The following is a 25063-nucleotide window of genomic DNA, read 5'->3' as shown; positions in this document are numbered from 1 at the left end:
CAATATCAAGAGATCAGTCACCGCACACAAGGGTAAGATGCTCCAAAAACCTTTATTGGGACCCAACAGGGTCCGTGTTTCGGCTATATCAGCCTTCCTCAGGGGTCTACAAAATTATAAACATATAAACATATATATCATAACATATAAAAACATTTCATTTGCATCATAATAAACAACCATATATTTATATAATTTAAAAAATATTTTAAAAAAATAATTTTATAAAAAACATCACAGATATAATTATGAAAACATCACAGATATAATGTTTAGAATACTAGCATATTCATGTACATCTATGTACTTATATATGTATATGGCAGCGTGTTGCCTAAACACCATTCTGCAAATACAAGCTTAACTTAATTTGAGGGTGTACACAGAGGCAGCGCATGAGTGTAGCACCCACCTTGTTGCTTACCTTATAGAATATTGTAAGTTACAAGGGTTTCTGCCATGCTTAGGTACTCACATTTAAACCAGCTGTATAGCTGGTGTCAGCATTTGACCCTTAATGTTAAGCGTGTATGTACCCTGATCTGTTAGTATTGTGTAAAAGAAAGTGAACACCTAACAGTGTTCTCTCTAAGCTGTGCGGGAATCCTCCAACTGCATTTCTGCTGGTGGTGCTTCAATATTATCTTTTCAAGTGCTAGGGACAGGCAGGTTCCCTGGAGTCCTTCAGAGCTTGCCTGTCCTCTCACGACAGAAACTGTGATATTGAAACAGCACCTCCCACTGGCAGGAATGTAGGTGGAGAATTGCTACACAGCTTAGAGGGATCATTGATGCCTATTTTATAGAATAGGCCCTTACCATGCACCCTATTATAGAAATGCCCCTTACACCTGTAAACTCTAAACTTTGTTTCACTTTCCCCCTGGCAGTGTCCACTTAAAAATGTTTAAAAATATGTGTAGGATTGCTTCCATTAGATATTTTCATACCTATATCCAGTAGGGATGGGAGCCGAAAATGTTTTGTGTCGCTTCCTGTAAAGTTTTGAAAATTTTAATTTTATTTTGGTTTTCTTGGCCATTTTGTAGTTTGGGAGCAGTGGTGTTAAAAGTATGCCCTCTTTGCAAAGAAGGCACACTGTTTGGAAAGTGTGCCCTCTGTGCAAAGTGTGAGCACTATCCTCTGAGGGAAAGGGAATGGGACTTGATATGCCACCTTTCTGTGGTTTTACAACTACATTCAAACTGGTTTACATAGTATATACAGGTACTTATTTTGTACCTGGGACAATTGAGGGTTATGTGAATTGCCTAGACTCACAAGGAGCTACAGTGGGAGCAAGGTCCTCCAGGAGTAAGGTCCACTGCACTAACCACTAGGCTACTCCTGGACAAACAGACCTATATATTCTCACACATAGGGTAACACGATCCTGCATTGCCTGGTCTGGAGCTTATAACAAGCTAGTAAGAGCTTTGTGGAGCATGAGACATGCGTGAGAGCCTTCCTGCCCGCCACAAGAACGCGGTTACCGCAGTTCTTTTTTACCATGGTTGGGAGTGGTTGTGTTTCTGTTCTGCTCCTCACAGTTCGGTCCTTAACAGCTTTTTTGGAGTGCCTTTTTGGTGTTTTTTGCTATGTTTTTGTGTACCTGAGTTTGGGTTCCACGTTTTGCTGATTCCTTATTGTTTTTAGGTTTTTTTTCCCCGCTTTTAAATTTCCTTTATTTTCCACATCATTTGGCCGCATTTAGGCCATGACTTCTGTCAGGTTCTCCCATTCTGATTTTCTCTGGTGCTTTCCTCTTTTTTGGCACCACCGAGTCATTTGATTTGGCCACGGAAGTTTTTCCTTCCATGTCCAGGAGATTTCCCAGTGGCTTTAAGAGCTGTACCCAGTGCAAAGGAACCATCTCTGGCACGGACACCCGTTCTTGGTGTCTTCAGTATTTGGTGCCTGATCATAGCCCTTCCAATTGTGTCCTGTGTCTTCGCATGAAGAAAAGGACCCAGTTGGCCAGAGAGATTCTGCATGAAAAGATTTTTGGAGCCAGGTCCGAATCCTCGACATTGGTGTTGATATCGGCATTGGCTGTGCCGACATCGGAGTCAGATGTTGCATCGGCATCAGTAGCATCGGTATATATGGCTATCAGACCTGTAGATACTGGGAGCAATTGTGCATCGAGTGTGTCTCCACCTGCCTCGGTGCAGCTGCTGTGCAGGGCCCCCCGGGACTGGCCTGCGTTGGACCTGACACCAAGGTGATATGAAGATTCGATGTCGTCCTCGGCACCAAGTTGCCTCAATGACTGGCTTCAGGCGAAGGCGAAGAAGTGTCGGCATCGATCTCCCTAGACTCATGGTGCCGGGAGCTCCGGGTTGTCGAGGCATTCAGCAACTGAGAAGCATTGGCACAGAGGGACCGCTCCCTCTCCATACAGGAGGTGCTGATGCGCCAGTCTCCTTGCAACTAGGACTAGCCTCCCATCTCAACCTCAGCAGATCCGCTGACTGTCTCTGAGCCAACATCCCAGCCTTTCCAGGTGTCAGCCCTCGATGAGTGCATCCGGGCCTGCCTCTTGTTGCAGCCCCCCTTTTCTTTCAGCCTGCAGTGTGGCCTCCAATGTCTGTGTCATGTACAGCCCCGGTGTTGACTGCCACCCAGGCAGGCACTCCCTTGACGTTGGTGGAGGAAGCTTCACCGGAGTTGGCTGGAGCCGACTCCTCAACACCCCTCTCGAGGCATGGCTCCTCTAAGTCGAGGCAAGCTTGATCTCAACTCTCCCATGCAAAGTTTTTGACTGACACCAAAGAGGAGCGCTCTTGGAAGTTTGAAGATACACGGTACTTCTTGGAGGAGGATTCCTATGGTATCCCTTCTGATCCCTCCCCTCCACAGGAAAGGAGAAAGTCTCCTCTCCTCCAGAGAGCCTTTCCTTTCCCTTATTTGTCAAGGAAATGGCAACTGCCATTCCATTTCCATTGGAGGTGGAGGATGAGCCCAGGGCCAAGATGTTAGAGGTCCTGGACTACGAGTCTCCTCCTAGGGAGGCTGTGACTGTCCCACTGCATGAGATCTTGTAGGACGTTCTTGTGCAGAAGTGGGAGTCTCCTCTGTCTGCTCCCAAAAAGATTGATACCATGTACCAGATTCAGAGTACTCCTGGGTTTGATAAACCTCAGCTGCCTCATCATTCCCTGGTGGTTGAATCTGCACCCAAAAGGGCAAGAGTTCCCCCTGGGCAGGGAAGGTAGAACCTTGGTCTCTTTTGGGCAGAATATGTTTCAGGCCTCTATGCTTGTGTCTCGTATTCAATCATACCAGCTCTTCATGAGTGTGTACTTGTGGGACTTGGTGCGCAAGCTGCAGGGTTTGACAGACTCTCCCATTGGAGCAGGCCGAATCACTTCGGCAGTTGGCCAAGCAGCAGAAGGTGTGTTGCTGGCCAGGGGCACCTAAAACACTTTTGATGTGGTTTTCAGGATTTCTGTCCAAAGTATAGTGATGTGCAGACACTCATGTCTTCATGTTTCTGACTAGGAACAGGCAGTTCAGCAGAGATTGGTGGATGCCCCATAATGGGAGGGATAACCTTTTTGGTGAGAAAGTGGAGGCGGTCACTGACCAGATCAAAAAACCCACTGATACCATCCACTCTGTCTTTCGCCGGATGCCTTCTGAATCTGCCTCCTCATCTAGGAGGTATTTTGGCAAGTCAAGAAGGGGTGCCTACTACTTACAGAGACGTAGGTACACCTCCTCTCACCCACGTCAGCAGGCCCAACCCCAGTGCACTCGTTCACGTCAACAGCATGAGTCCAAGGCCCCCTGCTGCTCCCCAGTCAAAGCAGAGGATGAGCTTTTGACTGGCTCCAGCAGAGCATAGCCACAGTAAAAGTATCCATACTGGATGACTTGCTGGTCGAGGGGAGGGTGAAGTTTTTCCACGAAAGGTGGCCACTTGTACTTCTGACCTGTGGATTCTTCAAATAGTCCGTCTCAGGTACACCCTGAATTGGAGTCAAAAACCAGCAAATTGCCCACCAAGAGCTCATTACTTCAGCTCTCCACACAAGCAAGTACTTGACGAGGACCTCTCAGCCGTTCTGAAGGCCCATGCGGTCAAACCCGTTCCAGCAGGGGAAGAAGGATGGGGATTCTATTCCAGGTACTTTCTGGTGCAAAAGAAGGCACGGGGGATGTGTCCCATCCTAGTCCTAAGGGCAAATTCCTTGTCAAGGAGAAATTCAGCATGTTTTTTCTTCAACAGAGGCCCACTTTCGATTGGCCTCTGTTGAAGAAATTTGCAAGGCTGCAACGTAGTCCTCAGTCCACAACTTCACATCTCAGTACAGCCTTGAAACAGGATACCCAACGCGACAGTCGGTTTGGCCAAACAGGACTGCAGAATCTGATTGGGGTCTTGAATCCAACTCCACCTTCCTAGGCCCGTTTTGTTCTGTTCAAGGCTGCATTCTCACTGAGTTTGTATATAGTTTCTGGTTGATCTGTGTTATGTCCTCACCGTTGCGAGGCCCAATTGACAAATGGTTATTTTTTCGGTGAGCCTGATTGCTAGGGATTCCTCATGTGTGAGAGTACATAGGCCTGCTTGTCCTTAGATAAAGCGAAGATACTTACCTGTAGCAAGTATTCTCTGAGGACAGCAGGCTTTATATTCTCCCCATGGAGTTGTCTCCTTTTTTTGTTTTTCTTTGCTGTAGTATTGTACTGCAGTAAGTGCATTCTCGTGGTGGGCAGGAAGGCACTTGCGCATGTGCAGTGGAACGTGTCTCATGCGCCAGAAAACTCTTACTAGCTTGTTATAAGCTCTGGATCGGGCAATGAGGGATCACGTTACCTTATGTGTGAGAATATAAGGCCTGCTGTCCTCTGAGAATACCTTCTACAGGTAAGTATCTTGGCTTTATTTTCAAACAAAAAAACATAAAATGCCATGTTTTTTTTTTGGCTGTTTTTGTTTATCAACATAATACAATGACTTGGGGTATGTTGTTGATATTTCCTATGTCATTACAAATGGCATCACATCCTTAGTATCCAACGTCTTATTTTAGAAACTCCACATGCAAAACTCAGTTTTATTTATGGAAAGCCTTTTTTTAATTACCTCCATAATGTACTTTTGAGTGCTGGTTTTGACTGTTTTCCAAGTCTTTTCTTAGATAATTTATCTTATGTTCATCCAACTACAGCAATAACTTTCTGACATATTTTTAGCAGTTTGGAAATCCAAATCTTACTGAAATCACTGGAGAAAGTAAAAATCTAGGTAAAGAGAAAGAATTTAAAGAAAGGTAAGCTGGAGATAGATTGTAAGTCAGTTTTATATGGCTATATTGATTATTCATTCTATGATAATCCATTTAAAAATGTATATTAATTCATGAAAAATACTACTTTATTATATTTCAGACATAAATCAGTGAGCTAAATAATACATTTGGAGAACTGAAAATAATAAACTCAGTGGTTTTGTTTGCCTTGAGATGTTTACCAGAGTAGTCAGGCAAAACTGTGGTTTGGGCAAGGATTGCTTTCAATGCTTGCTCTCTTTTCTTATTTGGCTCATATGCTATCAAACTCAGACTGCCTCAAAAGGGTAAGGTAGCACACAAATTGCCCCCTGCTTGGTGACCATTGCAGTAGCTCATTTTTCCCCACGCCTGTAACAGCCTTGATACTTACATAGAAATATATCATGAAGTTAGGTAAACATTGAAAGATCCGCTGAGCGAGTTAGATAATTAGCAGATATTCATTTGAACATAACTAGCTAAGTATTCAGCTAAAAACTCAGATCTAGCCAATCAAAGTTTGATTGATTACATTTGTCAAACTTACAGGTTGATGCAGTTATCTGCAGTCTTGATTTTGGTTTACTCTTGATTTTTCCGCACTAATATTCAGGGCCGCCGAGAGACTGGGCTAGGCCCGGGACAAGGCCACCCCCCAGGCCCCCCCCCCAAGGTCGCCACCTCTCCCCCAACACCCGTCCCCCCTCCCCGCGCACCAGCGGGCCCCTGCATTGAAATCACAGCGCCTCTCACATCCATGTGAAGACACTGCAGGCAGCAGCAGATTGCCTCCCTCCTATGGGCCTCCTTCCCTCCCTGTGTCCCGCCCTCATCTGACGTAACTTCCGTGAGGGCGGGACACAGAGAGGGAAGGAAGCCCGAAGGGAGGCGATCTGCTGCTGCCTGCAGCGCTTTCACACGGAGGTGAGAGGCGCTGTGATTTCAATGCAGGGGGCCCAGCCTGGTGGCAGATGGTCGACGACGGACAGGGCCGGTCTTAGCAACTGTAGGGAGCTGTGCAGACCAGTTCTCAGAGCCCACCCTCCCCTCCCCAGTATACCCAAAATGACAGAAACCAAATTAGCATACAGATTCTGCATGCAGCACAATACCAGAAAAACAGAACATTGCTATACATTGCAAAATAAGACAGCAGATGTAAATTCTCAAATTGGCCATATTCCAAACACTAAAATGAAAATAAAATGATTTTTTCTACCTTTGTTTTCTTGTGACTGTATTTCAGATCATGTTGGTCCCAGTCTCTGATTCTGTTGCTCTCTATTTGCTCCCTTAACTCCACTTCCAGGGTTTCCTTTCCATTTATTTCTTTACTTTCTTCCTTTCTTCTTCATTTCTTGCCCTACATCCATAGGTAAAAGCTGGGTCCTCTTTGGACTTGAGTGGAGGAGGTATAGAGTGGATCCAGCTTTTGCCTGTTTTCTCCAGCCATGTGCAGTTTTTCTCCTCTTTTCCCTTTCCCTCATCTCCGTCAGGATGCATCTCCTTCCTCTCTCTTCCCTCTCCTCCATCCATGTCCAGCATTTATCCTCTCTCTCCTCCCCTCCATCCATGTTCATCTCATGTCCTTTCTTCCCTCCCCTGCATCCATATCCAGCATTTCAACTCTCCCCTCTCCTCATCCATATCCAGAATTTCTCCTCTCCCCTCCATCCATGTGCATCTCCTTCCTGTCTTCCCTCACTTCCATGTCCAGCATTTCTCCTACCCTCCCCTCCATCCATTGCAACTCTCCTCGCTCCCCTGCCCTCCCTACTCATCCCCAGTGATTCTCCTTTGCTCCCTGTCCTCCCTCCCTTCCCCTCCATGTCCAGTGACTTGCCCCAACTTACCCCCCTTTTCACCCCCTCCCCCCCGAGTTTCAGTTCCCAGCCCCAGCTGTGCCCTCAGGTTTCCAGCACATAAGTGTCATAAGTAAATAAATAAGCAGATAAAAACTCTAAGTGTTGAGCACCTGAATCTCAAATGATGTCTGTTTTAGTGACCCTTTACCAGGAGAAAAAAAATGCCTGCATGAATACAACACCTAGGGAGTCCCTATAAACAGCCCCTCCAAATGACACATTACTACAAAAAGTTGCTCCGTTATTATACTTCCTCTGTATACATTCCTATGCTGCACAAGCCGGCACGTTTGAAAATATAAGTGAGAATAAATAAAAATGGTACCCACAAATGAAGACAACGAGGGACAGCCTTCCTTCCTTCCAGCCCAGCCGCCCTGCATTTAAAAAGTTGCAGAGCGGCGGCGAAAACGCAGGCTCGCCTCTTCTTTAAGCCCTTCCCCTTCTCTCTCAGCGTGCACTGTGCCGCCTTCGCGGAAACCGGAAATTGCATCAGTGCACGCTGAAAGAGAAGGGGAAGGGCTTAAAGAAGAGGCGAGCCTGCGTTTTCGCCGCCGCTGCAACTTTTTAAATGCAGGGCGGCTGGAAAAAAAATGAAGCTGAGAGCGTCGCAACGAGGAAGGGAGCGCCAGGGAGCGCTGCAGGGCCCCAGGAGGTGCGAGGTCCTGATGATGGAGGGCGGGGTGGGACTCCGGCGCCGGGCCCCCCTGGAGGCCCGGGCCCGGGGTATTTTGTCCCCTCTGTCCCCCCCTCTCGGCGGCCCTGCTAATATTACTCCTGATGCAGGAAGATATTAGCATTGGAAAGTCTGTGTAAAACCACAGTGCTAAAGGTAGTGCAGTGGGCATGTAAAGTACATGTAAATCACTGAATAAAAAATTGTTCCCAACGTAAAAAATAACACTAAAATCGAGTACAGTTTTTTACTCCTCTTGTATCACTAAATATTTATACTGGCTTAGGCTAGCATGAAGATGCAGCGTAGAAACAGAGATTGACCTGAGGTGAAGAGCAAGATCCATGGTAGGCTCCCCTCCCAAATCTCATTCCCCAAGTCCAATGAAAGCAAGCCCTGGTGGCTCAAGTTAGGGTCCTTCTGTTGGAGTTCCTGATACTGTTTGGGCTTGTTGGTGCTGTGTCTCAGAACCAAAACCCAGCTCCTCACCCATACAAATTCCCCAACTGGTTTCTTAGGACCACCGGCCTGATAAGTACCAAAAACAACCATAAACAAGAGAAGCTTCTCACAATACCAAAGTTTATTCTTACCCAAGAACATGAAAAATAAGAAATAATAGAAAATTAGGAGCAGCACATAAGAAACAGGGTAATGAGGTAACATAAACAAAAGGGAGGTGCCATGGAAATGGTCATATATTCCTTAGTCTGTTGAGACAGACTGAGGAAGATTTTCATCGACCCCCTCTGCCCTTCAGACCAGGCATTTATATAGGGTTTCTCCTCCCAAAGTACAAAGAACTGTTTTTTTCAGGAATACATCATACAGGATATGTCATTTGTTTGTTACAATTGCCAAAAGGTATAAAAAAAATATTGCATTTCCTTAAAAGATACATTTCAGTCCTTTTGTTAAATAAACACATCCTCAGTAAAACAATCTTTATCTTACTTCAAAGGAGTAAGGATTCCATTCTCACAGACCCTACACTTGCATTCTCCTTTCCTGTGTCACAGTATCTTGTCTTTCTTCTCCATCAGGTGCTTGCCCCCTTCACATGATAATTAGTTCTGCAGCCTAAAAGTCTCCAATTAACATCTATGAACACACTCATCATAAACAGTGAATTGCATGACTCAATCTGGCCGGAGGAAGGGGTGGGGCACTTGCTTGTGCTGAGCACCAAATGGCCTTTCTTATTTCTTTGTAATTTACAGAAGAAAAAGTGTCTCCACACCTCAAATGTCTGTAGATTATTGTTATTCTTTATATTAAATATTACCAGCACTGGAACTGCATGGTCTAGGCCTTCATAATTGCACCTCCACCAACAATACCACCCATCCCATGCACCTTCAAAAACTGAGAGTCAGGAGTGATGCATACTCACTTCTACTTTTGGCACCATCATGCAAAATGGCAGCACCTTACCTTTAGCCTTATTTGGTAGACTGACCCTTAGCGATATGTCCTGATACACTGCTAGAGTCAGACACTACCGATTTGCAAGATGGTTGCACTAGAAGCAGGAGCGAGTGGGCAATGCTTCTGCCTTCCAGCTTTTAGAAGTGCATGGGGAGGACTGGGGTGTTGTGTAGGGGGGACCACTTAAGCCAGTAGGGCTTGCTTTTGTAGGGTTGTGGAGAGAGAGAGTGTGAGTCCAGGAAAGGGCCTGCGGGCCACCAGAGTCTACTTCTCTGGGATTTGGGGGAGGAGGGAGTCTGCTGCCCACCTAGACTACTAGTGCTTTTCTGTCAGAATGTGAGCTAATCCCTGCTCATGAACTGGCAGGAAGGGAAATATTTATTCATGATACAGCAGACAGTTGCTTTTCACTTCATTGGTTTGCACTGTGTGCTCTGACTACACATACTTTTAATGCTGTGGAAATTTGCATGCCATTAATTTACTGCATTCAAAATAAAATTAATTTTCTCTGAAGACAAGCAGGCCTTCATATTCTCACATCTGGTTGACATAATCTGACAGAGCCCATTGCAGATGCTGACTAGCTAGTAATGTAGAAAGTTCTAGCAGTATCCCACCGCGCATGTGCTGCTGCCTTCCTGCCCAATGCGTGAGCGCAGGTCCTCCAGGCTTAGTTTTCCACGGAGCTGAGAGGACACGTTTCATGTTCTCTCCCTCACGCTGTTCTACTTGTTATTTTGTAAGTGCCTTCCTGTGCGGGAACGCAGCCCCGTCCTCAATTTGAAGACTGCCCCTTTTTTTTCAGTTCAAGATTGAGGAATTTAATTTAGTCGAGATTCTTTTTTTGATGTCCCAGAAGAACCCCAGTACACCAAGTGTAGATGTGTGATTTGTGCCACGGACCTGCACAATTGGTGCATCGAGTGCCTTGGGCCAGATCATGACCCCTCTGTTTGCGACCTCTTTTTGCACATGCAACTGAGAACTCAGAGGTGTGACTGGCTCAAATGGAGCATCTTTTTGGCCCTTCGAAGGCTGGACCATCGACTTTGGCACCGGCTGCATTGACCTCTGTGGCTGCTCCTAGTTCGGCGTCTCCTCGACACTGAGAGCTGTTAGCAGACCCCAGGACCAGTCAGCAACGGATCCAACACCGAGGACTCCTATGGATTTGGAGTCATCACCATCGACACCGGGAGATCGAGGATCTATGCATTGGGGGAAGCCCAAGAAGCATAAGCATCGATCTTCCTCGATGCGTGGTTTTTGACAGCACTGGAGCATCAGTACCTCTGAAACCCGAAAAGTGCCGGCACCAGGAGTTGTGCTCCCCATCCTTGGAAGAGGTGCAATGTGCAAATCACCAACCAGCCTGGTCTCTGCCACTGGTTCGGCACCAACATCTTCTCACTTCCTCTGCCTCAGCTCCCATGCCTTTGCTGATGCCCACTTTGCATGAGCAGTTCCACAGCATGCTCCAGGAGGAGCTGGCACAGTTGCTGATTGGGGCTCCAGCTTTGGCATTGAGGGTGCCTGGTCCACTGCCAAAATAGCTCCAGGCACTCTTTGAGGCTCTATCAATGCCGGTGCCCAGATCTTCAATGCTGGTATCTTGCAGGGTGTCGATGTTGATGTCTGGGCAGGCAGTACCGCCTTCGACATTGGGGAAGGAAGCTTCCCCGGAGTCTGAGAGTAGGGCTGCCTCTTGAAGCTCCTCAGATCATGGACAATATTCCACCAGAACGAGGTCAGCAAAGACTCAATCACCAGCTCCTGAGTATGGTGAAGAGTCTAATTGGGACCGCTCATGGGATGCTGATCCACATTACTTTTTGGACATGGAGTCATGTGGAATTCCATCTGATCCCTCTCTTCCTCAAGGGAGATGGAAATCTCCACCAGAGGTGCACTCTTTCACCAGTTTTGTAAGGGAGATGATGGCGGCCATCCCATTTAAGTTGGGGACAGAGAAGCAGCCCAGAGCAGAGTTGTTATCAGTTCTGGGCTATATGTCTCCTCCCAAGGAAGGAGGTCACAATATCATTGCATAAGCCATTATTAAGATGGACTTGGGAAAATCCACTGCTTATTTCTAGGATAAGCAGCATAAAATGTATTCTACTGTTCTGGAATCTTGCCAGGTACTTGTGATCTGGATTAGCCGGATACTGTTCTTGATGGACCTTCGGTCTGTCCCAGTATGACAGCACTTACGCTTTATGTTTTTTTTCAGGGCTACTGCATTAGCATGCTATACAAGTTTACAAGGTGCTTGTGCCAGCCTCAGCCCAGCCCATCGATGCATCGGTGAGACAGTCATGGGAGAGACCCCGCATGCTGGCTTGGTGTTGACTCTTCGGTGCATCACAAACCCGACTGACGCATGTGTCTACATTGCCAGGCGAGCTTTCTCCAACTTTGGAGACTCATCTGCCTCGACACAGAGCCGACGATCTAGTCCCTCTCTTCCACGTACTTCCCATGAACAGTAGTTTGGACTCAGACCTTTCTTGGATCAAGTCCCACAGGAACTCTCAGCTGAGGAGTCATGTGGCATTCCATCTAATTCCTCTCTGCCACCTAAGAGACCTGAGATATGTAGATCTCCTCCAGAGAGTATCTCTTTTCCTGGCTTTGTCCGAGAGATCGCTCAAGCTATACCTTTCGAATTGGAAACAGAGGAATAACCTCGCTCAGAATATTTAGAAGTTATAGATTATTCTCCTCCTAAAGAAGGAATCATCACTCCACTTCATTCAATTATGAGGAATACTCTACTTGGAAACTAGGAGACTCTACTTACAGTTCAGGTAGTCCCAAAGAAAATTATTAAAATGTATAGGATACAGAAATCAGCTGGATTTGAGAAACACACCATTACCCCATCATTCCATTGTTGTAGAATCTGTTCTAAAATGCACTTTCAGTGCAAGATCTCATGCTTCTGCTCCTTCAGGATGAGAAGCTAGAATATTAGACTCTTTTGGCAGAAAAACATCAGTCTTCAGTGCTAACCAAGCGCTTATTGGATAATCAACTTTATTTCACAATTTATATAAAATCTCTAATACAGAATACTCTATCTTTTGTATAATTCCTTCCTCCTGAGAAAGCTGAGGAATTCCACAAACTTCACAGAAAACATCTTGACTGTCATAAATATCTGGTAAGGCAGGCCTTTGATATCTCTTTATGCATTTATGCCTTAGCAGTAGCAGCCCATCATCTCTCCTGGCTCAGGGTCTCCTCGAATCTTCTGTCCAGGAGTGTCTAGTAGATGTCCTTTGTTGTGGAGAAAACTTGTTTGGTGACAAAGTTTGAGGAAGTGGTCAACCTAATTAAAACAGCAGTAACAGGGTGGAAAGGAACCAATTCCAAGTGATCAGTCACCACACCAGGATAAGATGCTCCAATGGAATTTTATTAAGACCCAACACGGCCTGTGCTTTGGCTATAACAGCCTTCCTCAGGGGTCCAATCGATGGGTGTTTATTTGTATATCGATTGATAGTGGAGCGTTTTAAACTCTTGGTTCAAATTTAGTATAGCATGCAACATCGGAACCCACCTCAAATTTCATCCTAACGTGGTATCAGAGTTCCATCTCAATCAATCCATTGTACTACCTGTCTTCTTTCCAAAGCCACTACTACTACTACTATTTAGTATTTCTATAGCGCTACAAGGCGTACACAGCGCTGCACAAACATAAAGCCACACTGTAATCCTGGAGAAGCAACACTGCATACCTTGGACTGCAAGCCTGCTCTAGCTTATTTTGTAGAACGTACAAAACCCCATAGGAAGTCCTCTCAACTTTTCATGTCCTTCAACCCTAATAGGTTGACTGGCTGACTGTCCAGCTTATAATTGAAAGTGCTCGCTGGCTATCTTCCAACACAAATCGGGAGATGGCCGGCGATTTCTTAAAAGTGGCGAAATCGGTATAATCGAAAGCGGCATTTTAGACAGCATCGCCGTTTTCACGTTGCTTCGCCGGCGGAAGTTCAAGGGGGTGTGTCGGTAGATTAGCAAAGGCGGGACATGGGCGGGCATGAGCGTGGCTACCAGATGGCCGGCTTTCGCCGTTAATGGAAAAAAAAAAGCGGCGTTAAGCAGTATTTTGCCGGGTTTACTTGGTCCTTTTATTTTCACAACCAAGCCTCAAAAAGGTGCCCCAACTGACCAGATGACCACTGGAGGGAATGGGGATGACCTCCCCATACTCCCCCAGTGGTCACCAACCCCCTTCCATACTAAAAAAATAAAACTAAAAACCTTTTTTGCCAGCCTGTATGCCAGCCTCAAATGCCGTACCCACCTCCATGACAGCAGAATGTGTTGTATCGTCCGACAGCCTTTCCCTGGTTGCGATGTGGCTCTCGGGTGAGTGTGACACCTTTTCTGTTAGGTGCCCTGCAGAGTCACATTAGCAATGCATTGTGGTGAGTGTAGGGTACTGGGCTCTACTCCCATGGTGCTTTTCCCCCCTGCTAACTGGGTCAGAGTGTGCCCTGTTTTGTTTCCTGCTGTAGTCCATGCGCTAGTGGCCATTTTTTTAAGCCAGTTTTAGTTCCCTTTCCTCTGTTACCCACCTTAGAGAACGTAGTTCTTACCTTGAATGGTGCTGAAAGAGGGCATTGTACACCATTCTGCCAGCTCTGACCTACTGCTAATCTTAGTACCAGGGGACTCTTTGCCAGTGGGGCACAACCTCTGATCTACAGTTAACTGTGAGTAAACGTTCTTATTTCAAGAAAGGACTTTTTCAGAGAGATTAGTCTTCAGGTGTGAACTGGTGTGCCAAAGTTATACAGCAGCAATAAGTCCTAGAGGCTGTATGCAGGTCCCTGGAGCAATTTTAGTGGGTGCAGTACATTTGTGGGTAGTGGGTTTGGGGGGGGGGGGTTGGGGGGCTCAGCTTCCAAAGTAAGGGAGCTATGCACGTGGGAGCTTTTCTGAAGTCCACCGCAGTGACCCCTAGGGTGGCTGGTTGGTGTCCTGGCATGTCAGGGGGGCCAGTGCACTAAAAATGCTGGCTCCTCCCACGGCCAAATGCCTTGAATTTGGCCGGGGTTTGAGATGGTCGACATAACTTTCCATTATCGCTGAAAAACAAACCTGGCCATCTCAAACCCGGCGAACTCCAAGGCATTTGGCCGGGCTAAACCGTATTATCGGAAAAAAAAGATGGCCGGCCATCTTTTTCGATAATACGGTTCCAGCCAGCTGTAGCACCACCGCCAACATAGATCGCCGGCATGCCATCTCCTATTCTCAATCTAACCTCCTTGTTCCCTGTCAACAACACACCTGATCCTCCGTCAGCGTAAAAAAAAAATAGACGAGATACAAGAATGAAACAAAGGTTTAAAAAAGTGTAGGGAGGGTGGGAAATGACATGGTGGGGGGGGGGGGGGAATCCTGGATGAGAATAGTCTCCCTTAGGTGGGAATTGTCCGCGGGGGAATTGCACAGGGTTAGAATTATTCTCGGAAGGGGGAGGAACTGGCGGATGGGAACTGTCCAGGTGGCTACTTGCTGGATACCCTTCACTGCTCATTACTGTTGCAGCAGCATTCCAGATGGGATAGCTGGTTTGGACAAGCGGTCCTGTAAAATCTTAACTCCACCCTCTGACCCTTTTTTTCCTCCAGGCCAGGCTCAGTATCTGCTTAGCTACAAAAATTGTTGGTACCTAGGGTTTCCCACATGTAAAAATTGCACAGGGTTAGAATTATTCTCGGAAGGGGGAGGAACTGGCGGATGGGAACTGTCCAGGTACTTACCTGTAGCAGGTATTCTTTGAGGACAGCAGCCCATCAATTCTCTCATACCCTCCCCTGGAGTTGTTTCATATAGAGGGGAATAATCGAACGTCACCGGCGAAATAGGTCGCCGGCGATCTACTTTGGCGGCGGCGCAACAGCTGGCCGGAACCGTATTTTCAAAAAAGATGGCCGGCCATCTTTTTTTTCGATAATACGGTGTGGGCCGATGAAATGCCTTGGATTTCGCAGGGTTTGAGATCGCCAGTTTTGTTTTTCCGCGATAATGGAAAAAACTGCCGGCGATCTCAAACCCGGCAAAATCCAAGGCATTTGGCCATGGGAGGAGCCAGCATTTGTAGTGCAATGGTCCCCCTCACATGCCAGGATACCAACCGAACACCCTAGGGGGCACTTCAAACATCTTTTATAAACAACCAAATTAGCTTCCAGGTGCATAGCACCCTTCCCTTGTGTGCTGAGTCCCCCAAATCCCCCCCAAAACCCACTGCCCACAAAGGTGCACCTAGCCCTAAGGGCTGAAGGGGGGCACCTACATGTGGGTACAGTGGGTTTTGGGGGGTTTGGGAGGGCTCAACATTACCCACCACAAGTGGAACAGGTAGGGGGGGATGGGCCTGGCTCTGCCTTTCTGCAGTCCACTGCAACCAACAACAACTGTTCCAGGGACCTGCATACTGCTGTCAGGGTGCTGGGTATGACATTTGAGGCTGGCATACAGGCTGGAAAAAAATGTTTGTATTTTAATAATTTTAGTGTGGGAGGGGGTTGGCGACCACTGGGGGAGTAAGGGGAGGTCATCCCCCATTCCCTCCGGTGGTCATCTGGTCAGTTGGGGCACCTTTTTGAGGCTTGGTCGTGAAAATAAAAGGACCAAGTAAACCCGGCGAAATACTGCTTATCGCCGGGTTTTATTTTTCCATTAGCCGCGAAAGCCGGCCATCTTGTAGCCACGCCCAAGCCTGCCCATGTCCCGCCTTCGCTTGGCTGCCAACACACCCCTTTGAACTTTCGCCGGCGAGGCGAAGGGAAAGCGACGAAGCTATCACAAATGTAGCTTTTGATTATACGCTTTTCGCCGCTTTTGCAAAATCGCCGGCCATTTCCCGATTTGTGTCGGGAAATAGCCGGCGATTACTTTCGATTATAAGCTGGATAGCTATTTTACTGTACTAATGGTCCCGTGCTCTCGTGGTGGACAAAAAGGAACTTGTGCATGTGTGGTGGAGGTGCTGTCGTGTGTTTTTAAAGATGTGTGCTATAAAAGTGTTCCACACTGGGCAATGTGGATGATGTCACACACATGTGAGAATTGATGGCCTGCTGTTAAATACCTGCTACAGGTAAGTATCTTCACTTTATAGGCTCAGGAGTAATCTAAGCAAATACTTTTTCATGGAAAAGGTAGTAGATAGGTGGAATAGCCTTCCGGTGGAGGTGGTGGAGACAAGGACTGTGTCTGAATTTAAGAAAGCATAGACAGGCACATGGGATCTCTTAGGGAAAGGAGGAGATAGTGGTTGCTGAGGATGAGCAGACTGGATGGGCCACATGGCCCTTATCTACTGCTATGTTCTATAATTATATCTCTCTCTGTATAGATATCTATATGTATACATCTATCTATCTATATATATTTATATATATATATAAAATCTCATGATTTTGTATATATCATTCGTGTTCATTCGTGTCTGTAGTTTTTTATACTTTATGATTTTGTTTGTAATTTTGAGTAATATATGTTTTTTATGTCCAAGTATTTTTTATTATTTATTAAAAAGGTACATAACAATAACAGCATTGAAAAGATGTTACATCATGTAGGTAGTGTACAAACACAACAACTACTGAAGCAGGTACTATGCCTAATTTAATACTGCCTGTTCACATATTTTTATTTTCATTTATTTATATATATTTTTAATTTGTTGATAGAACTTCTGATGCAGACATTCAGTGAAGCACAGCTGTATTGGGGTAGTATTTTAATAAATCACAAAAGGGACCCTCTCTTTTTTGCTATATTTTAATAAATGTCATCTATACTGTATAGCTCCTGAGGCTTTCCCCTCATTTCTTCTTTGTCTCTGCTTTCCTGGTTCCTTGTGTTGCTGCGGAGTGTCAGTCTATGCCAATCCATATTCCTGTCGGGCCTTTTGTGGGCACTTATCATAATCGAATGTCTCCTTCACAATTTTTAAAGCAATTATGTACATTTCACTGAGTAGCTTTTCTAATTTCTACTTTTTTTCCAATAGCATTTTTGAAGATAAAAGATATTTGTTGAATAAGGAGCATCAGATAAATCCACTGCATGTTCCCAGCATTCCTCAAAAATTAGTTCGACCTCTGCAAAGTTTTAAATTATCAATGAAGAAGAAAGAAACAGGTACAGAATTAAGTGCTATAGGACAACTTTCAAATAATATGATATTGTAACATATTAAATATGCATGTAATATGCATATGTGCAAACTGCAAACTTTTAAATTACTATTGAAGAAGAAAGAAACAGATACTGAATGCTGTTCCATAGGGATCTTTAGAATAATATTCATAATTGTGAAGCCTGTGAGTACCTTATATTAGTTTTCAAAGACAAACATTTTCAAATGCAATTCCACGCAAAACACTGTCTTATGTACAGAAATGGGGTATTTCAAACTGCCCAACACATCTGTGCATAAATGTATGTATGTATCATAGAGACTCTCCTGGGTGAGGGTTATGGTGGAGACTGCACAGATATGTATACTTTTGTGTTTTCATGGGAACAAAATACACAAATAGAAGGCACATATTTGTGCAGGTACCTTCATTCAATCAATTTTTAAAGGAAAATTTTATCTTTGAAAATTGATGTAAAGTCTGCATGTAAATAGTATCCACAGACTTACACATATACACTTTATTTGAAAGTTGCTATCAACTCTTGTGCAGGTATGTTTTCCATGGAAAGTTATATATACACTTTTGGATTTCCAAAAGTATTCAAAAAAGATAGAGATCATCACATAACAACGTTGTCCACCGTTTCATCCAACTTCATCAGGGTTAGTAGCAACGTTTTTCCAAGTGCTCAATCGAGTTGTATTGAGATTGATCAAGCACTTGGAAACTTTGCCACTAACCCTGATGCGGTTGGATGAAACGGTGGCCAACGCTGGTTTCTGGCATTTGCAGTCAGCTTGGATACCATACTTCTAAAATGGGCATTGGATTATAACAGTCTAAGGAACATAAAGCTGAGTAGATTACTAAATAGATTACTTCACAATAATGATTGCTATTTTGATTAGATAAATTGACAGCAAGTTTATAGGCTGATGGTGATCAGTTGAGCCAATATATGGCATTCTAGTTTCTAAGGAGAGAGATTCCTGAAGCTCTTTGAGGCTTTTCCTTCCCTGCCAAGTTATATATAATGTTGTTTTGTGATGATCTCTATCTTTTTTGACAACTGTATACATTTAAATGTTAGTAGGTAGCTATTAGTTCTCACCTCATTATAGTGTGTATTTGTTTCCAAATGTATTCACATAAGTGCACTTGCCACCCCAACCCTAGCCTTAGGAATGTCTTCTCAGTGCACACATACACTTATAGACATATTTGCTATATGGATGTATGCATATTTGCACATATGTTGGGCATTATTCAAAAGCCCTGTTTCTACACAGATATGCCTTGAAAATTGTCTTCCTTATTGCAAAGGCCAGATCTCAGAGGCGTAGCCAGGTTTTGACATCAGGGGGAGCAGACTTTTGTAAAATAGGCGCCGGTGCGAGGCTGAAGGGCCAGGAGAGAGGAAAGGGTTAAAATCCTCATAGGCATATATGTGTGGTCAGTGACTCAGTTGTTTTGGGAGGCTAAGTTGGAGTGAGGTGGGCCTAGAGTGGGGTTGGGGCAGGGCAGGGCTAGGTAAAATCCTTAGGGTGAAGGCAGCACCTATGTCAGCAGCAAAGGGACAGTGAGGGCACTTTTGAACACAGTAGTGAAGGACCCCTTCACTGTGTCTCTGGTGCACTTGCACTTGTCATTTCCCCCTAGTATCTCTATTACAGAAGGCATTTACACTGAATACACTCCAGGGAATTATGTGCCAAAAACATCCATATACTGTACCACAATAATACTAATTATTAAACAGAATAGTATTTACAGTATTCTGTAAATATATGCCGGTACTTTTAAAGCTTGGCTCCCAGTCAGTCCTAGCTCTCTAGTCCAGCATCTTCCTGTTGGCCATGTGAACAGTGATGTTCAGCAGCACTGAAACAGAAATACTGTGGTTACTGGCAACCAAAAGATGATTTGGCTATCACATGTTTGGTAAGTTGCCAAATGGACACCAGGTTTACTGCAGAGTTACAAAACATGTTTGGAATAGGCATTATCTATATTAGATGAATCTAATGGTTAGAGAACTCTGAGAACCAGAGAAGCCAGGGTTCAAATTCCACTGCTGCTCCTTTACCTCCTGTGCAAAGTTAGACTGTAAGCCTCCAGAGGCAGGAAAATACCTGTTGTAGCTAAATGTAACTCACCTCTAGCTACTACGATGAGAGGTATGAGCTAAATACAAATCCAAAGTCCAGTACCAGGTATATTGTGAATACAAAACCCTACAAAAGTTACTCAGGACCTATAGAGCAACTCTAGCATACCACAATAGCACTAAATTTCCAGGAATCACACAACAAGGGTCTATCTAGGAAAAGACAGCACTGTAAATATTGCAGTCAGTACTAGAACTCAATACATCTATTGAGAAAACTAAGCAAGCTGGATTAGTACAGATTGATCCTACACAGAAATTCAGTGCTTAACAGAATACCTAGCCTCTTTCACAGACATACCCTCACCAAATACAGAATAAGTAATCATAACCTAAAAATAGATATTTGTAGACAAATTAATCTGAACCCCCATGAAGCCAGAGTCTGCAACACCAGAGAAGTAGAAACAATATGTGTCCCCCTATAATGTGCAAAACAAAGTTAGTAGCTGCAAATTTCAAAAACTGACACATTCCAATCACTTTATTAGACATTAACAAATACAAATAAAACAAAAAAAACCAGAAAATAAGGTGATATCTTTTTATTGGACTAAATACATTTTTTTGCTCGTCTCCCCATCCAGCTTCACTCTATTACTCTCACTCTTCTCCCCCATCCAGCATTACCCCATCTATCTCTCTTTTCCCCCATTGCCCTGTCTCTCTTTTCCCATCCAGCATCTCTCACACTTCCTCCCCATCCAGCATCATCCCATCTTTCTTTTTTGTCAGAATCCAGCATCACTCTCTCTCTACCCCCCCCCCCCAATCCAGCATCACCAGTGGATCGCAACCATTTTTTAGTGAGGACATACTTGATGGATGATGCTCACATCCATGACACACTACATACATGACCCTCGTGGACCTTTGATCTGATACAGTATGTCAGTTCTTATATATTAAATGTGAACATGTTCTGCATCCAGAAAAACCCTGTCTCCCCCCCCCCCCTCAACAACAGGTGCAGATCGTAATTAGCACATTTTCTCCATAGAAGTTATCATACAAAAAAAATTCTGATTCTCACATTATCTCAGTAATAGCGAAATACATTTTTCCACTACCAGGCACATTGTGAAATAACACAAAACTTGAAAAAAATCCTAACAACATACATGTAGAAAATCTACCATAGAACAGTAGCACTAAGTCCTATGATTTAAACAACAAGAACCCTATGTAAGAACAGGCAGCACAACAAACAATACACAGGACGCTAGAATACCAATACACCTACCACTGGTACAACAGAACAAGTGGGACTGCTACAGAATTCTACACAGAAACTATTTGCCAACAGAATACTACACCTCGGTCACACAGCAAATACAGAACAAGGGATCACAAATTAGAAATATAAAGACAAAAACTGAACTGGGAAACCGAAGAAGTCAAACTAGGTATGTACCACAACATAGGAAAAATAAAAACAGAAATGTGTTTCCTCTTGTACTGAAAAAAAATACAAAGACATCCATGATGCACATTTCCCAAAGCTAACCTATTCCACCAAATAAATTCAGATAAAACACTTTTTTCTACCTTTGTTGCCTGGGTACTTTATTTTTCCAAGCATATTGTTTCCAGTTTCTTCTTTGCTGTTTTCCTGTATGTCTTCTGCTCTATTTCCTGTAAGTGCAGTCCATTTGTCCTTTCTCCACGTTACTCTTATCATTTCCTATTCCCTCTCTATATTTCTCTCTGATATATTTCCTCTCTCTCTCTGTTTTCTGTTTCTCCCCTCAAATTTCACCTTCTCGCTCTTTAGTCCTCCACCTATATTTCACTTGCCAGTACCTATCAACTTTCCATGTATCTAGATTGTAAGCTCTTTGAGCAGGGACTGTCTTTTGTGTATGGTGTTCAGCGCTGCATAAGCCTTGTAGCGCTATAGAAATGATAAGTAGTAGTAGTAGTCCTCCTCTCCCCCCTACATCTCCTGTGTCACTCCATCCCTGGCCTCATTCCCTTCTCTTTCACCTACTCCTCATTAGTACAATTCTTCCCTCTGTACTTACTATCCTCCTCTCACTCCTCTCCTTGAGATCCCCCATGGTCTCTCCCACATGGTTCCACCATGCCAAGTATCTCCCCCTCCCTCTCCCTTCTTACACCCTTGTAGCCCAGCATCTCTCTGTCCCTCCCCTCTCCTCCACCAATATGGCCCAGCATTTCCCTATCCCCTCTCCCTTTTCTTCCACCCCTATGGTCCAGCAATTCCCTTTCTCTTCCCCCCTTCCTCCTTATGGTCCAGCAACTCCCTATCCCTTCTTCCTTTCCCTCCACCCCTATGGGCCAGTAACTCCCTATCCCCTCTACACCTATGGTCAAGCAACTTTCTGTCCTCTCTCTGCCCCTCTACCTTTATGGTCCAGCAATTCTCTGTCCTCTCTTCCTTTCCCTCCACCCCTATTCTGCAGCAACTCCATGTCTTCTCTCTCTTTCTTTCCCTCCTTATGGTCCAACAGCTCCCTGTCCCCCCTCTCTCTCTCCCTTTCCCACACCTCAAAGTGAAGCTTCAGTGTTCAGCAGGGCAGCAGCTCAGAGAGGAGAGCCTACTCAGGAAATCCAGCCTGGTGCCAAGAGAAGTGGCTACACATATCCCAGTGCCATGCACCTTTCCAGGTTATGCAAGTGGCAAACTGCACTGTAAAAATAAAAGCCTGCTAAGCATGGTTTAGCCCCTACACAACCCAGGAAGGAGCACCGCATCAAGGTTTGTGTACCTGCATCTCTCCCCTTCTCTTACTTACTCTCTCCATCCGCCTATGGCCTTCCATCTTCTTCCTCTCTCCCTGGTCCCTTCACCCATAGTCTGGCATCTCTCCTATCCCCCTACCCCTGCAGATCTAGCACCTGACCCCTTCCCTCCCTCTTCCCCCCCCCCCCCCCATGGGTTCAGCACATCTCCCTTCTCCCCAATGAGTTCAGTACCTTTCCCTCTTCTTCCCTAAGTCCACCTGGAGTCCAGAACCTCTCCTTCTGCCCTCAGCCCCCCCCCCCATGAGTCCAGCAACTCTTCCTCTCATTCCCTCAGCCCTCCATGAGTCCAGCAACTCTTGCTCTCATTCCCTCAGCCTCTCCTGAATCCAGCAACTTTCTCTTTATCCCTCAGCCCCCCCCCCCCCCCCCGTGAGTCCAGCACCACTTTCTCTCAGGTGTCTCCTGAATCCAGCACCACTCTCACTTTTTTCTAGCCCTCCCTTGAGACCAGCACTGCTCCTTTTTCCCTCAACCCCTATCCTGAGTCCAGCACCTTCTTCTTCCTTCAACCCCCCCTTCCCAAGTCCAGCACCTCTTTGTGTATTTCTGTATCTAAAATGTAACCTTCTACAAAACATGAAGTGAAGATGTGATTCCATGAGCCCCAATGAAAGTAGTTTAATTTTAATTCCATTTAATTTCAATATATTCCATCAACTTTATAACACCTGGTTTCCCAAAGCAGATTATAACAGTTAAGATGAACCTGTCAAGAAAAAGGATATCCTCACTGAAATTTCATCTGTATTGTATAGAACAGTGTAGAAAAATTAGCAAAAAATACAGAGTTTTTAACTGCTGTTTCTCCCAGCTACACTAATTTTTTAAAGGTGTTGTAGTGATACTCAATTTTTATTTCATATAATGGGCTAGATAGGCTCACTCACCCTGGCTGTCTTCTGTTTTTATCCAACTTCCTTGGCTGATACCGTCTTCTGTTCTCAATCTAACCACCTCCTCCCCTTCCATCCCTCAAACCTGCTTTCTCTAGCAGCCCCTCCCTGCTTCTGTTTCCCTGCAGCGTTAACAGGCTGCCTGAGCTGGTGCCGAATGCTTCCCTCTGCCACATGTCCCACCCTCGCGTACACAGTTATGTCAGAGGGGCGGAGCAGAAGGAAGCATCAGACTCTGGCTCACTCACAGGCAGATGATCAAAAGCAAACACCGGCACTAGAGGCTGTTAGCGCCATACTAGCGCCGGTGTTTGCTACCGCCCCATGATCAGAGCCCTCGAGTGCGTGAAACAACGCGCTCAAGGGCTCTTAGTGCAAGTAGCTTGCAAATGCATGCTAATCAGCGCTTAACGCATTCATCCCCAGTGATCAGCGACCAGCGCGCCAAAAATTGGGTCGCTGGCTGCGACAAACCCTATGCCAGCTCCGAGCTGGCGTTAGGGTTTGCAGATCATTGGGGAGGAATGGTGAGCCCTGTCCAGCATGCATTTGCATGCTGGCAGGCCCCCATTCCCCCCTACAGCAAACCTGCCAGCGAGGGCAGTTGAGGACGTCCAAAATTTGGACGGTTCTTCTGCAATGGGCAGTTAAGGACGTCCAAAATTGGATGGTTCTATGAGAAAGACATCTTTCTCATAGAACCATCCAATTTTGGACATCCTTAAGTGCCCATTGCAGAAACGTCCAAAATTTGGACGTCCTCAACTGCCCCGTCGCTATACCTCTGACACCCCCTTGAAATTTGGCCATCCCTGCAACAGGGCAGTTGAGGACGTCCATCTTCCGATTTCTTCTCTTTTCATTGGTCTCCAGCCCAGACCTGTCAAACAAGTGCAGGAGGATTGTGCTGAGCGCATGCTCAGGCACAGACTCCCGCACTTCTACCCCATGATCAGAGATAATTGCACTGCTTAAATTTGTATGCATTATCTCTGATCATAGGTCTAATAGCACCCCGCGCTGTTCCAGCGCTATTTTAGAGCGTTGCTTGGAACAGCGCGGGTTTTTTTGATCATCTGCCAGTCAGGCAGCCTGTGATCACTGTAGGGAAACAGCAGCAGGGAGGAGCTGCTAGAGAAAGCAGGTTTGAGGAACCGAGGGGGATGGGGAAGAGAAAGCAAAAGCGCTGGTGTTAGTCTGCTAGGCTCGGGCGGGGGGGAGTGCTTGAAGAGAGGAAAGAAGAGGAACAGTCATTTTGGTACAATGAGAGAAAGGGGAGAAGAAGTGCAGCAAACTTTAAAATAAAATCCATGCTGTTGTGTGGCGGCTCAGCAGCAGGTGAGGTAGGCGCCGTTTTCGTTTGAAATCTGATAGGGGGAGCGGCCACTCCCCTTAGGCCCAACCTAGCTATGCCACTGCCTGATCTATACAAAACATGGAACCATAGGATATTTTCATTTGTGTACTTTATTTATAAAATGTCATATACAGCCCTTTCTGAACAAACGATGTTCAGAGAGGTTTATATTAAATTAATAAAACTATTTTAAATAATAACAAATGTTAAAAAACTGATTCCTAATGCCATTGGGGGAATATCAAATTTGCGGAGCTCATTGAAAGCATTGGAAACAAGAAGGCTGTCAAGGTTTCTTTTAATACTATGAGGTTATGTTTTCTGCAAATGTCAAATGCAAGACTATTCCACAGCATAGGGGCTGCAATTGAGAAGGCTCTGGCGCTCCCAACAGACCAGCTTCATTTTCTGTAACGCTTTTTACATCCCCCTCCCCTCAT

The 25063-nt window shown here is 45.3% G+C and overlaps 1 protein-coding gene across 1 annotated transcript in view; it reads left to right on the top strand.

The window, feature by feature from the left end:
* Positions 1-25063, top strand: part of C9H14orf39 (chromosome 9 C14orf39 homolog) — a 323838-nt gene that overhangs the window by 91683 nt on the left and 207092 nt on the right. The window contains exons 8-9 of the mRNA XM_030213710.1: positions 5206-5282; positions 17305-17435. Coding sequence (XP_030069570.1) covers positions 5206-5282; positions 17305-17435 — 208 coding nt within the window. The remainder of the gene's footprint in view (positions 1-5205; positions 5283-17304; positions 17436-25063) is intronic.

Source organism: Microcaecilia unicolor, chromosome 9 (assembly GCF_901765095.1).
Source record: "Microcaecilia unicolor chromosome 9, aMicUni1.1, whole genome shotgun sequence".
NCBI classification, from domain to species: Eukaryota; Metazoa; Chordata; class Amphibia; order Gymnophiona; family Siphonopidae; genus Microcaecilia; species Microcaecilia unicolor.
Note: the sequence above shows the minus strand (reverse complement) of the source record. Positions and strands in the feature narration are given on the sequence as shown.